The sequence below is a fragment of the Phaethon aethereus genome (assembly GCF_964289735.1).
Source record: "Phaethon aethereus genome assembly, chromosome: Z".
Taxonomy (NCBI): Eukaryota; Metazoa; Chordata; class Aves; order Phaethontiformes; family Phaethontidae; genus Phaethon; species Phaethon aethereus.
In genome coordinates, this window is record NC_138577.1 from 59293369 (window position 1) to 59308735 (window position 15367).

Genomic DNA, 15367 nt, shown 5'->3' on the forward strand with positions numbered 1-15367 from the left:
TCTTTAAGTCTCAACGTATCAAAGGCAGATTTTGTCACAGACAGATACTTTCCTCATTTGCTGCTGAAGCCAAATGGGAATCCAGGCAGGTAAGGAGAGCATCCATCTCACACTGTATAGAACAGACTTTGCAGCTCTAGGACCACTTCCCAAGCCAGTGAGCAGTAAGACAGCACACTACAGCTGAACTTGCATAATGGGACTTTTCAGAGGAGGAATGGGTAGGCTTCCTCTGTCCTGCCATCAGGAAATTAATTTACAGCATCAGCTTTCCATGGTATCACAGGCAGAAATAAAAGCAGAATGCCAGTTTCTTCTTCACCTGGCAAAGTTGTCATGTTTGAATGTGCAGGTGGCAACAGTGTGAAGGCAGGCTGCTCTTGCTGTATCATTGCATGACCTGCAGCTGAAGTCATGCTAAGCATGCAGCCCAAAGAGACAGAAGGTACTCCTCCCACCACTTGGAGTTCATGCATAAATCTGGTGTTAGGTTCCATCCACAGCTTCATCCCTGCTGCAGATATGTACCTAGAGGCGCAATTTGACTCTATATGTCTTCAGGGATCAGAGCGCTCATTGGATCCTTTCCCTCCTTGAACTTCATAGGAAGAGGAATTTTACTTTCAAGGTTGTCCTGCACTAAACAGATTTGCTTTTGTTCTGTTCCCTGAGCTTCAAATGAGAGGAGAAAATAAATGAGGGAACAAACACAATACATGCAATGTCAGTTTCCATTAAATACAGTATTCTTTAGCATGGACCACATGTTACCTGGCCATCATGTCCTTAACCTAAAGGATAATTCTCTTACCAAAGACTACATAGGATGGGTTGTTTTCAGCTGGAGTTTGGCCACCTCCTTTGCAAACTCTGACTAGATGACTTATTTACCCTTCTGATGCCTCTGATGATTTATTAGAGAATTTGCAGGTGCATTACAATTACAAATAATGCACAAGTATCAATGTGTTTTACATATTCACTTCAAACCAAATAGGAACCATGCTGTCACTGCATTTGCTGACTTTGGGCTTATTTTGCATTTAAACATTATTTCAAATCTTTTATAAATTAGACCATTACCTTTTTTTTCCTACCATGAAATGCACAACTTTTCATTGAATCACTTTTGCATTCCCTACTTCCAGCAAAGGCTGTTGAGACATCTGTTGCCCAAAAGCTACTAAAACTAATGCTTGCCACTTAATACCAACCATAATTTCCAGCTAACCAACAAGGCAAAAAATAAATTACTTTATCAACTCCAGTCTCTTTACATCTGCTTTATTCTCAGATGTAACACAACCGTTTATAACTGAGTCAGAGTTTAATGAACTAAGTGGGCCACCCCGTGAGGAAAAAGGGGGGGGGGGGGCGGGAAGAGATAAAAAAGAAGAGAGAATCTAGGTCATTCTGTTCTTAAGCCAACAAAATAGATAATTGCTTTACTCCAAAGCATCCATAGTGCACTTGGGGTATGTTTGAGCTCTTATGTAACTAATACCACCTCTGGGTTAGTCAGCCCCTCCCTAATAATGTGCCACAAATGCCTCTTCCATGCAAATCCAGCAGTAGAGATGGTAGATCTGACCCATCCTTTTCAGACTGTATGGAAGCAAGAAATACTCCAAACCATGACATTTTGAGGAAATTTTTGTGAAGTTTTAAGGAGAAGGGAAAGAAAAACCCTGTGATTATTTTACTTGCATCTGAAAGAAATTAGTAGAAATGCTGGTTTTCAGCTGCTGTAGATTGACAATCTCTATCAAAAAAGCCGTTTAGAACTGCTGAAATTTTTAAATTACATTATGCTGTATCAGAACAATGCCTATGAGGCCACAGGACCCTGTTGTGCAGAATCAAGCCCTGGGTTTCACTGGTCATCCAGAGCTTGTCTTCGTTGGGCTAGATTAGTCCAATTGCTGTCTTTTAATTAAGACTAATTTTTTAAGCACATAAAAAGGACCTAGTCTTCTAGAGTACAGAGCAAAATACACACTAAAATGAACCCTAAGTAAATATCAGACAAATAACCACATAAGAACCAGGAATAAGACAGCATGCCTACAACTGAGAGAAAAAATAATGGATGTTCTTAACTCAGGGTGACCAATTCACAATAGTTGGCTAGAGTTAAAACAGCACAGAAGTTGGCATACCCTGCACTTAACCTGGGGAGAGGATTCAGTATGTGAAGCAGAGTTAAAACTGCACCAGCTTTGTCTTCACTTTAGCCATTGCTGAACAAGAACACTCTTGTCTGTGGTGGTGGGGAAGAGGATGTGATTTACCCACCTATTTTAAGCAACTACCAGCATGGCAGGAACATATGTAAACAGTCTTGGAAGAGAGAAACTGAGGTCCAGGCAGAAGCAGTACCACCTGAAAAGTTTTACCAGATGAGAGTTAAACAGCAAAACCAGAAGTCCCAATCAAGTGTCTTAGCCAGGACACAAATTATTGTCTCCATGACAGAAGAACTCAGGCCACATGACAAGAAAAGGGTGCATCTTGACATGGTGTTCAGAGAGATGTGAATTGCACTGGGATCTCTGCCTGGCAGAGTGCTTGCTAGCAGTATAAGAAGATACACAGCCAGCAGAAAAGGATGGCATGTTCCTCTTCTCTTCTGGAAGCCAACATCTTGCTACAGCAATGATCTGGTATCCTACCATCTGCCTGTGTACCCTTCCTGAAGGTTTTCTTTGGGTAGGCACTTCTGAAGTAATCAGGCAGTTTTAAGGAGACTTGGGTGGAAAGTTATCACCCATGGGGACAGAGCCTCACAACGCTAAAGGAGACATTTGAGCACAAGGGATTCAGTCCTGCATATAAAACATGCCTCTCTTCCTGGGTGTTAAGCCAGCATAAGGCACCCTCCTAAAGTGCCTACGTGAGTCCAAGATAATGCCAGGGTAGGAAGCAGGAGCATAAAGTGAGGAGCATAAACTGAGTCTAACAATCTGCCATCACAAGTAAAATAGTAAATACTGGTACTGAGGATGACAGAATAGCTTCTTCCCAGACAACTGTTGAAAACTGTGAGGAGATTCCAGGGAAACACCTAGTTCTGAAATTATTTATTTCTCCACTGTAGCATAAAACAAACGTATAAAGAAATGTATTGCAAACAGCTGCTTCCATGTGAACTGCAGGTAGAAGTTACCATGGAGGGAATTTCAAGCTGTGCTTGTTACATGAAACTCAAAATCTCTGCCTGGGCTGAAACACCACAGTTGGAAAAATATCCAGTGTAGCTGTGAGCTTACTTTACAGAAGCAACTTGACCAGCTATTCTAGAAATGACTGCAAATCCACCAAGTCCTTTGAAATAAAATCACTTTCAATCTGAATCTGATAGTCAATTTCAGATCATCCTTGAAGAAGTGAGATAATACAGCTGGCAGATCTCTCCTTTCTTGCAGACACAACAGGGCTAAAAAGTTTTCAGACAAGGGAGAATTAACAACAGCTCTGTGACAACCAAGATGGGCACACTGCTGCTCCCCACTAAGTTGGGCTAGACCTCGGGACCTTGTCAGAGACTGTCACATATTGTAAAAACATCAAAATTGAGTGTAAAAACTAAAGCTCTTTTAAGGCTGATTTTGTTGTTATGAACAGTCTTACGAGTGAAGAGCCAAAGAAGTTGTCTGCTTTCTATAGAGCTACTCAGGATAGAATATTATTTCCTGCCTTACTGGCCCTACCCCTCTGGGCATGCACAATTACACTGATAATTTATTTGAAACCCACCTGAAACCAAGCTTCCATTTCTCCCCACTTCCCCAGCACCTCTCTCTTCTTCCACTAGTCAGAAACACTCTTCTAATTCCTGACTCAAATATGATCATGGACAATTTATTCAGATTATTCTTTTACCAATATTGTCCTTCATTTTAAGTAGCTCTTCCTTCACTGCAGTGTTTACTTGTCTCATGTATTTAGAGAGCGCAGTTGTGTCCCTTCTTAACCTTTTTCCTCAGCATTTTAATGCATCTCCATGTAATTATAAATTTCCTCTTTCATGCTCCTTTTAATCTGTCACTGTGCAGCTTAGCTAACATGGAACAGAAATTGCTGATATTTAAACTGTGCAGTAAGAAAAATATGGAGGAGAAAGTGGCAACTGTCACATGAAAAGTGCTTTAAATATACAGAATGCACACACTAAAAGAGAGAAAATTTTAAAAGACTTGTCTAATGGAGACAGGGTTTTTTCTAAATGCTTTCCCAAGTGGTTTTATTCTGAGCTAGAACTATGCACAGGAGCAGCTATGTTGATGTTAACAACAATGTAGCAGTTAACAAAACCTCTGAATATTTTGTCATTCTCCTCAATTTTTTGTTTGTATTTTGTTTGTTGGGGTTTTTAACATTAAATTTATTCTATTTAATGAAAAAAATAGTTCTGAAGGAAACTGCAAGGAGAAATTGGTTGATTCGTAAAGAACAAAACACTTCATTCAGTAAGAGCCACAGATGGATTCTGGGAAGAGTGACACATATACATTTAACTCCAGCATAAAATAAATGGTTGTCATAGAATAAAAATACATCTGTTTGGATATGATGTCTTAGTCTCATGCAGTCTTTCAGGCTTGTGATCTTACTCTTCTTGATTGCTGAGGAAACACAAACTGTGTTTTTAAACAGTTTTTCATGTAAAAAAAAACATGTTCTGGTAAAACCTTTCCAAATTCTTCTTGCAAATTAAAATTTTAATTTTAATTAACACATGTATTTTCAAGGAATTTAATGGACACATAAACTTAGGGCAGGCACTGGAACAGAGACCAGGCAGTTCCACAGTTTCTGCCCCTTCAGGGGGTATGCAGAAAACCTCACACTACATGCAGTAACGTGGTGGGACGGAGCCAGCATGAGCAAGAAAGTTTCACTGCCAATATGAAGTCAAGGACAAACTTTCAAGCCCATTAAGTATGCAAGCTCAACTCTGCCAAGCACCAAGAAGCAGGAGGAGTGACAGAAGGAAAAAGAATTCTATTCCCTCCCCATGAAGAGAAGGGCAGTGTTCAGCTGCTTGTGAGTCACATTTGACTATGTCCTGCTCTTGGAGTAAAGGAGCCACATACTGCTTCCTATGCAAGGGGACTAGGAAAGACACCATCTAACCTAGAGAGCAAGTGACCTTCCCAAGCACACCCAGGGTTCTCCCACAGATGAGGCCAGCAGTTGAGACAACCATCTCCCATTCAATTACCTTATACACAAGGGTCAAACTTCTTTTCTGCTGGTCAACATTCCCTGTGCTCACCAGCAATAAAGAAGAGGTGGATCCAGGGACACAGAGACATGGCAATACAGTTATCTGTCAGCCTAAGCATTGACACACATTTCTTTGCCAACACTAAGGCAAACAAGTAGCTTACATTTTCAGAGTCCTATTTCACCAGAAAAGTCTGAATAACTAGTTTGTCATGCACTAGACTCCTGCCCAGCTCCAAATCAGCTGCTTGCAGATAGTGTTTCCTATGCAACACAGACCAAAAATTCAGCACTGACAAACTCTATTTGTGCAAAAAGTATGCAGCTGGCAAGAAACCATCATGTTTCTCTGCCTCCGTGTGAACCAACTTCAATTATGAAAGATACAAAAAAAGAGAAGCCAGAAAGATTCAGGTCTACAGCAATAGATGTTCAGATGAAAAATATGCAGAAGTTCCTTCGAAGTAGACAGAGAATCAAAGAGAAGCATCTTTTGTTCTGCCATGAAGGAATCCTAGACAAACTCCCTAATGCATGTGAAATTTCTTTATTTCTCCCTCTCTCCTCTCTGAGGGAAAACTTCTGTTTATCCATGTCACTCCACTCTAAGAAGGCTCTTGGCAAGCAGATGCTCAGCAAGAGAAATCTTAGTTAAGCTTTTTGTGGTGTACCTCTACAATCAGCAGGCTGAAGGTTGCTTATTTCCTCCAAGGATACTAAATAAGCACACTCTGCTCTCAGTGCCTGCTTACAAATAAGACAACAGAAGTAAGATCCCAGCAGACACAAGTGAGAGCATTTGTATGATTTTATGAGCAATAGACCCAACAGAGGCAAGCAAGCATAAAAGGAAGGTTTCTCAAGAAAGGCAGAGGCAGAAAGGACCTGGCTAGTTTTCCTCCTCCTGGTTTGGATCATGGATGGAATAAATCAGCTGACCTTCATTGTACTTGTTTCATTGTCATCATCTCCACAGTCAACAATCTGCTTCCTCAGAAGACATCTTGCTCCTTGGTTTTAACACGAATTCCTGAAGAACAAACAAAGCCTTACAGCTTGCCATTGGAGGATCTGGCATCAAATAAATGAACAAGGAAGATCCAAGGTGGGTATAGATTAATCAGCCTTGAACAGCTATAGAATCTATGTTTCTTTCGTTTTTCTGGAAGCACAGAGACACCTACATGGGATTTTCCTTTCTACCCTTGTGTCAGCTGCAAACATCATAACTGCACTCTATCCAGTTTCTTGAAGAAAATCCTTTGCCAGCAGTATGCATTAGTAGAAGAATAGGCCTATAAAACCATTCCTTGTGAAAAATGTACCCATCAGATACCAACGCTACCTCTTCACGTTCAAAATGTCGTTAAAAGGCATATACTCAAAGCATTAGACAAAGAAAAAAAGGATTCAAAAGATAGTAGATCTTCAACACAACCATACTAAATAGTATAGAATAGTGTAGTTCAGGGGAAGGGTCCTACAATCATCATCTAGTCCAACTGCCTGACCACCTCCAGGCTGACCAAAAGTTAAAGCATTGTTAGGGGAATTGTCCAAATGGCTTTAAACACTGACAGGCATGGGGCATTGACCACTTCTCTAGAAAGCCTGTTCCAGTGTTTGACCACCTTCCCAGTACAGAAATGTTTATCAATGTCAAGTCTGATCCTCCTTTGGTGTGTCTTTGAATCATTCCCACGCATCCTGTCACTGGATACCATGGAGAAGAGGATCAGCACCTCCCTCTGTGCCTCCCCTCCTCAGGAAACTGTAGAGAGCAATGGGTGACTTTTTCTCCAAACTAGACAAACCCAGACTCCTCAGCTGCTCCTCGCAGGACATGCCTTCCAGCCCTTTCACCAGCTCTGTTGCTCTCCTTTGGATGCATTCAAGTGCCTTAACATCCCTTTTTAAATTGTGGCTCCCAGAATTGCACACAATATAGGCAGAAGTTGTCTGAGAACAAAAGGTAGATAGGCCTGCAACATCTACCATATGGTACAGTGGGCTGGAGACCTCCTGTCTTATCTCAGATTCTCTAGTCTTTGTGATTTGTAAGCACCTGACTGCAAAATGAAAGACCTCGTGTATCACAGGTTTCAAGGATTACCGGCAAAAGAGACCCCAGAAGTAAATACCAGCACTACTTGTTAGCACTACAAGTTGCAGTTCTGCATTACAGTTTTTGTCCTGCTCCATGATTTCATACATAAACATAACCAGTGGAGCATAGTCTAACTGTGCATGAGGTCCCAGAGCAGGAGAGAGGCTCAGCAGAGAACTGCTAATGTGAGAAACAAGCGGAGCTGGCAGAGGAGAACATAGAAACCACTGTGTTTGTTTCACCGTCTATAACATCCTGGACAGGTCTGCATTGGGCACAGTTAGAGGCAACCTCACTGACTTCTCCAGGCAAAATCAAGGACTTAATCCCCACATCACAAGCAATGAGGCAAATGCAGCAGCAAAATACACACTTTGTAAACCACACAGAAGGCCACCACTAAGGCATTGTTAAACACTAGTATAGTTTCCATTCAGGCTTATCTGGCATTCACACACACTTACATCTTCACTAATGTAAGATTAGCACAGGAGCTGCTTTTTCAGAGCTTATGGACAGTGACTTAAATCCCATTATCTTCAGGACAGCTTAATCATCTGCCTATGTTCAAGAACAAGGGGAGTCTCTCTGGACTGTGTTTTGTGGTATACCTAGCTGAGCTACAGCGGCTGGTATGGGACATGAAGTAGGCAGTCCCACCCTGCTGACATATTCCGGATGGCAATCTGGTTGCATTTGTCTTCTGCCTATAGTGTTTTAAGACTCCTTATGAACAAAAACAAGTCTCTACTAAATTTCAACAGAAAGAAGTGAATGTCAAGCAGCAGTCCTCACACTAAACTGCCGCCAGAAAAAACAGAAAACCATGCCTGTAATATAGCCCAGTGAATATCCATCCAGAATCTCAAATGTACCTTTCCTCCTGATGAGGTTTGCATTGTATAATAAGTGCAAGGGGTACTGGTAGCATGAAGAAATTCAGACAGTACCATTCATATGCATCATTATATGAAATGAGGTTTGGCATTAGGAAAAGTGACTATTTTTACATATATAAATTATATAGTAATTTAAAAATATAAAAAATATTTTTATTTTTAAATTATTTAAAAATAACTTAAATATAAAAAATATATTATATTTTTATATATATATAATGGGCAGGCATCGCAGCTAGACATTTTTGCTATCTGTGGCAATAAAAGGAGCACATTAAAAGGGCCCTGCACACCACCATATAATAGAGAGTTAGAGCTATTGTGGCTGTTCTGCATATCCATATCTTCCCAGCATTCTGGTCAGAGAAATCTATCCCTCTTCAACCACATCATGATCCCACCTCAGACAAATCCTCACTTTCCCCTGGTCTCTCCCCTTCTCTTTTTCCAAATGAAATTGCCTAAGGCCCTTGGTCCTCGAATCTCCCAGTAATAGAATGACAGCCAGCAAGCTTCATGAAGTTTATTGTCTTCTACTTCAGTCCAGTTTCCTCATTTGTCCAAGCCACCAGTGACAGTGGAAGTGAGACAGTGTAGTATGACATGGGAGTGGGGTGTTAATGCACACCTTGCTTTCACACAAACCTATGAAGAAATAAACAATGCCCAGTGAAAGACACTATGGCTAAACTCCTCCAGGGATCATCTCAGGTCCTCCACTTCCAGCTTTTTCCTAGGTTGGAGGTGGATAGAAGCCTTGCAATTCAGGCAATACACCTTGGTCATGACAATAGTGCTCCAGAGCTCTGATCTAGCTTGGTAAAGAGCATGCCTAATATAAAATGCAATCATGAAATCACTCTGGTTGTCTTCATTTAGTGAACTTGTCACAGGAACAACCAAGTGACCAATCACCCTGGCTACACACCTATATCAATGTCTGCTGGTGTGGCAGGGTCAGAGGTTCAAAATATCCCGTTGGTGCCTCTGTTACTTCTGTGGAAGAAGCAGCAGCAATTTTAAGCCTCTAGGTTTCCCCTTGCCATTTTATTCTTCTTGTCCTACACAGTTAATCAGCATCATGACTGCATTTGATCTCTATGGCTTCTGTCACGGTCAGACAATAAATGGAGCGACTTCCACAGAGTGCTTTAAGATTTGAAGAGCACAAAAAAAAGCCACAGAAGCAAACTGACCAAATAAGCCAATATTTTGTACTGCTTTTCCTAGACCACAGTCCCCAGCACTATCAAAAAGTTCAAGGATTTTTACCTTGAAGAGGCCACGGATTTGCAAAGACACATTTCAAGCTTGTCAACCACCAGGCAAAGACTCTGCTGCCAGCACTAGCAGCAAAATCCCAATCCTGGCAGCACAGCAGAGGATGGCCTTCCACTGCACAGAAACAGCACGCTTCTGCAGACCCCATTTAACAACAAGTCAGAGAACAAACACATTCTACCTCAGCAATACGATAACCTGCCAAACTGATTTCACAAAACCTAAATCCCCTAGTCACAGACTTCCAAAAAAAGCAAGTCTACACAACATAACCTTCCCTTGCTTGCTAACTTAGCTAACTTAACCTTTCAAAACATCGTGATGTCTTCTTCTCCTCTGACTGGCAAAACTCCAAGGAAAAACAAATCTGATTGTCCCGTGCTATTAGAGACAAAGGAAATGTCTTCACAGATTTCTTCAAAGGCAATAGGAAAAATCCCACAGGAGTGTTCTGCTAAGGCTACTGTTTATTGTTAATTAAGCAAAGTGTGAGACTTCCTCTTCCTCAAGGTGAGTGAAGAGGTGGGAAGGCAGTGATGTTTTCCTTCAAGTACCTCCTCTGATTACTCCAGTATGATGAAACCTCGTCCCAAAATCCTCATATACTTCAGAGTCCTGTACAGCCCTGTCCAGCAGGAAAAAGGCAAAAGCACCACATCTGCAAACAGTTCTCAAATCCAGGCTCTTAGCTACCATAAGCTCTGGCCTGAGACCCATTTTGGTGCTGGATGCTGGGAAGATAAAATGCCATGCCCATAATACTCAGACAAGGCAATCCAATTGGCCCTGGGTCTTTGTGAAGCATCCCCAGCTGACATAGTGAAAGGGTTAAGTTCTCATAGCTGTGGGTGGTTTGCAAGCAGTATCTATAGCAAGTCTGATTCCTTGTAAATTGGAGGAGACCTTACTGACAAAATTGAATTTTTTTTTTTTTCATTCTTCCAGAAGTGACGTAAGAGATTTTGAGGATGGCGTAAGAACATCTGCATCCTTCAAAGAATCCCAAGCAGCAGCAAAATTAATTCAGAGGTGTTCTGGGAAAAGCCACATTAAACTACATTCAAAAAGCCATGAAATCCATGGAAGTTTTAATATCCCTGAAACTGGGGATATTAAAAAAAGCTGACTAGCAGATCACACCACACATCCTAGAGAAAGCAACACTGTCTCCCACCAGAGGTTTGCTGCTTTGCTGAATTTGGGCATCTCCCTCTGGATGTCAGAGCTGGTAGACAAAAAGGGGTTTTGGTGCCATAATTAAGGAAACAAACAAACATTTAGTCCTTGTCTTGCAGTGTGGCCAGATTGCATGCTTGCATCAGCTTGGGCTTTAAGTCCAGTGGGAAACTCCAGTGTCCAAAACCACCTTTATTGTCCATATTACATTTGCTCTGGGAGATGTTGTTTTTCCTCTTTGAAACTATTTGTAATTTAAAAACAGATCTCTGCTCAACAAATTAACATTTCCTGGATTTTACCACTCTGCAGAGACTTCTCCTTTATTGAGTAAGTGGACAAGTCCCAGACACATTTTGCTAATACATTAAGTCATCTGGCAGAAGAGCTGGTGCCCTGGGCAGCATCTTTACAGACGTCAGAAACTCAGGCTTCAGCAAAAGATGCTTTTTGAATTTGCCTTCTCAGCAACTACTATTATAATGCACATCCTAACCCTGGCATGCAACATTATGTTAGAATGAATGTCTCCCCAGAGTAAACGCTGCTAAGCACAGACAGACACTGCTTCCAACTCAGGTTTGTCACTAAGCTTCAAGGAAAGGCATGCGTCTCAGCTGTTACTCCTTTGCTGCAACCCTCCTCCCCTTTAACTGCAGTCTAAGCAGTTACTTCCCTTTAGCGAATTCACGTATCTCCAGTTGCAATGGCTAGATACCCAGTTTGCAGGCACACTTGTTCATTTCTGTGCACTTCATTCACACCATAGCAAATTGCAAAATCTACTCCACTCCTTCAAAGCAGGCACTGAAGAGTAATGAAATGGAACACTGATAGTATACAAACCATTATCTTCTCACATAGATACCTTCATATCTTGCTGCTTTGTGCAATCAAATTAGACTCCTTCTTCTCCCATTTAATCTTCCTATTCAAAACTGGGGTTGCTTGCTCTATTCTTAACTGTGAGAATTTTGCTCCCATGGTAAAAAAACACAAACACAGTTCCTTTTCTTTCAAAGGTGAAAATCATGTTTCCATGACATGGGAAAGAATAAGTGTTGAAGCTACATATAACATCAGTAACATCGTGCATGAAAGACCCCACAGTCCCATGACTCTACAGTTTCTCCAAAGGAAAATTAATGGAAAATGCACACATGAGATACAGTACAAAAGAGAATTATCAGAGCCACCTCATTGACTTCTTCTGAGGCAAACTATTCCAGTTCCCAACAGCAGCCAGCATCGTCTCAGGGACAGCCTTGTTTTGTTCAGGCCAAGCAGCCAAGAAAGGCAGCATAGCTGTGGCAGAACGAAGGAATCTCATTCCCCAATACTTCTGCGTTGTTTTCAATTTCTCTCCTGCACACAACTGCTTTTTCTATTTTCCACCATTAGGTTAAAACAACTCATCATAGATGGAAGGCAATATGCTGAAACCGTATAAAAGGTTGGTCTCAAATCCAGGGGGTGTGGATACTTTATTACTGTTTCCCTGCTTATTCCACCAATATTCTTATTAAAAATAACTCTCCAAATACCACGTACAAAAATTTCTGCGCTGGCCATTTTGTGGTGAAGGTCTGGCCAACGTTTGGAGAGGATGAAAAAGGGGCTCATACGCCTACACAAAATGCTACTCTTTCTTTGGGTTTACTCTAGCTAAACCTGTCTGCAGCCTTTTTAATACCTTCCTCAGTGGCACGGCATGAAGCAAAGCAAGACCTGCACACCACACAGCAGGATATGCAGCCAGCTGGTAGAGTACCAGATTAGGTATGACCCAGGGCCTGCATACCTTGTGTGGGAGGTTTCTCCCCTGACATGGGGCTTTGGTCTCTGCTTGTTGCTGCCCTCTCCTGCTCAGATTCTTCAAACACTTGACTCTGGGACCATGAATCAGTGACAGGGTGATTCTCGCTCTTCCGGGTCCTCAAACAGCTGTTTCAGCTGCAGACTCTACCAGAGGCTCATAGCAATCCAACTCCTCTTTTGCCAGGTACAAAGGGGAGGCGGGGGAAGGGATATAAGGTCCCTCATGTGCCAACCGCACTTACCTCCTAGAGCTTGTTTCATAACAAAATCCATGGTGACGGCTTAGGGGTGCTGCCCACCTCACATTCACAGAGACCAGGAATCCTTGGTGGGTAGCCTGCAAAGAGGCACAATCAAGAGAGGAATGGTGTCTCTAGGAGGAGAAAAGGCTGATAAGAGGCTGTCTTTCTCAGGTCTCTCCCCACAGCTTTGCTTCCCTTGTCTGAGTGCTGGCAGGTTTCCAGCCCCACATCCCTGCAGACCTCGGCTTTCCAGGACACGGCACCTGGGGAGCAGAGCTGCATGCCGGCAGGTGGGCAACGAGTGGAAGAGAAGGTAAAGAGGACACGGTGGTTCCCCCAGGCAGGGCAAGTGGCCGAGAGTGATCCTGGAGGAGCAGTGCGGTGCTACTCCCGGCTTGTCTCCTGCAGATGGGCAGGAAGGCACCAAGGCTTAAGCCTTTGAACTTTCTCATCTCCCCGCCTGTCTCTCGCCCTCTCGGTTTTTGGAGAGCTAGCTCCGGAGTGGCAGCTCCGCCGGGGACCGCCGAGGGGGCATTTGAAGGTGAAGGGCTCTGCAAGTGCCAGAGAGGGCAAGCGGGGAAAGCTGAGCGACTCGGGTGCAGATGCAGCCCAGGCGGCGGAATGGAGAGCACGGATGCGGGGCAGGTTTCCCCACCCTAACCCCTCAGAAACCTCACCCATTAAGCCCCCAGCCAATGCCAGCGAGGGCTCCACCTCGGCTCAAGGTTGAGACCGAGCGGCCCCAGGTGCCGCACAGCAGCCTCGCAGCGCAGGCTGCTGCGTCTCTCTGCTGGCCCCGCGGCGGAGAGCTGCGGGCTCGGGTCCGGGGCAGGCTGCCAGCCCCGCCCGGCACCGGCTCTGGTACCGGGTCTCAGCCGTGCCGCAGGGCTGCGCGGCCCACCAGGACCTGGGAGAACGAGGGCCTCCCGAATCCCTGCGTACCCACACCCCTCCTTCCCTCGTTGTCCTTCCGCACGCCGGCCGGCACGGCAAAGCACGGCCCGCCCGTCCCGGCGCCGATACCTCGCTGGGCGGCGGGAGCTGTGCTGAGCTGTGCCGGGCCGGCGGCAGGTGACGGCGGCTGCTGCTGCTGCGGAAGCGGCGGCTCCACTCCTAGCGGCTCCGGCCGGTGCCCATGTGCCCGAGGGCTGCCGGGGAAGTTGCGGGTGGGGGATGCGAACGAGAGAATGAATCCAGAGCTTCTCTTTACTTTTCCCCCGCGCCCCTCTTTTTATCACAGCATTTCCGGACCATCCCACCGACACAGTCCCTCCTTCCTCCTCCCCTCGTTGCGGGAGCTGGGTTCTCTCCCACCCCCTGCCTCCAGCTCCCCCGCCCCTTCCCTGCACCGCTCTCGCCCCCCGATGCTCGCCGCGGAGGAGGCCCCCAGCACTCCCAACCACTTGGAGGGGTGCCTGTATTTGCATGCATGTTCCCCACCCCATCCCCGGCTCTCTGCAGCAGCCAGGTATCCTTGCGCTTTGCCGTGGGGGAAGGAGGGGAGGTTGTCAGCCTGCTGTTGCATTTTGTAATTCCTTTCTTGCATCTCCTGTGGAATCAGTGTGTGTGCGAGGGGAAATCTCTGCAAATACGTCTTCCTGCAAAAGGGGGAGGGTGAGAGCGCGACCCGCGTCCTCTGTTGTAGGTCCTTGCCGGAGATGCCCTCTCATCCCTTAGGTCGTGGAAGGAGTTGAAGAGGCAAGGAAGAAGACAGGGAGGGAGCAGACCTTTCTCCTTCCCTCTCCTTCGCCACGGATTTTACTGTGTCCGGACAAGGATCCCCGGCTCAGTTCTCCCGCTAACTAGCGGTGTTTGCAGTCCAGGACGAGGCTGGGGGGTCAGAGGGAGGGAAGAGGGCAGTCCCCTCCCTACCGTTGCCGGCTGCAGGGCGCAAGTGCAACGATCTGTTGTCCAGCTCGGGTTCGGGACGGCATCTGAAGGTGAGGAGGAAGGAGCTGCGTGCGGTGCGACCGCTATGTGGCAAAGCAGAGCAATTTAGGACCCCGGCATCCTACTTGAGGCTGGATGGGGAGGTAGCGAGCTCTGCTGCTGATCCCTCTGTCGCCAGCAAGAGGTGGGACAGCAGGCCCCAAAGCAACCGATGTGAGGCTAAGGAGGGGGGGCGGTGAGGCAGGCGCGGAATTGTGCTGGCAGAAGTGGGAGCCCGGGGGTGGGGAAGCAGCGGCGTCGACATCCTGGAGAGGCGCTGGCACGGCCCGTTGGGCGACCTCATCTGAAGGTGAGGGAGGGCGCCGGGGCCGCACCTGGCACCGGGGAAAAGTCATGAAGATCCAGCAGGAACGGCAGGCAAACCAATCCCTCTCGGGGCAGCAGTGCCGGCCACGAGAACTCCGCAGGCTGCAAAGCTCTCGGGTGCCAGCTGCAGCTGTGGGAAGGCATGCTTCTACGCTCCAGACGGTGTCTGCCGACCTGGGTCTGGCTTGGTGCCACACACCTGCCAGTGTTTAAGAGGCAATTGAACAATGCCCTTAATAACATGCTTTAACTTTTGGTCAGCCTCAAGTGGTCAGGCAGTTGGACTAGATGATCACTGTAGATCCCTTCCACTAAAGGGGAATATGCTATGCCGTGCTCTGCTATGCCATGCCATGCTA

The 15367-nt window shown here is 45.2% G+C and overlaps 1 protein-coding gene across 1 annotated transcript in view; it reads right to left on the reverse strand.

Annotated features, from left to right (window-relative positions):
- CPLX1 (complexin 1) overlaps positions 1 to 12783 on the reverse strand; it is a gene marked incomplete at both ends in the record, with an annotated part of 101710 nt that extends 88927 nt beyond the window's left edge. Inside the window, one exon of the mRNA XM_082013376.1 lies at positions 12753 to 12783. Coding sequence (XP_081869502.1) covers positions 12753 to 12783 — 31 coding nt within the window. The remainder of the gene's footprint in view (positions 1 to 12752) is intronic.
- Positions 12784 to 15367: the final 2584 nt, after the last annotated feature.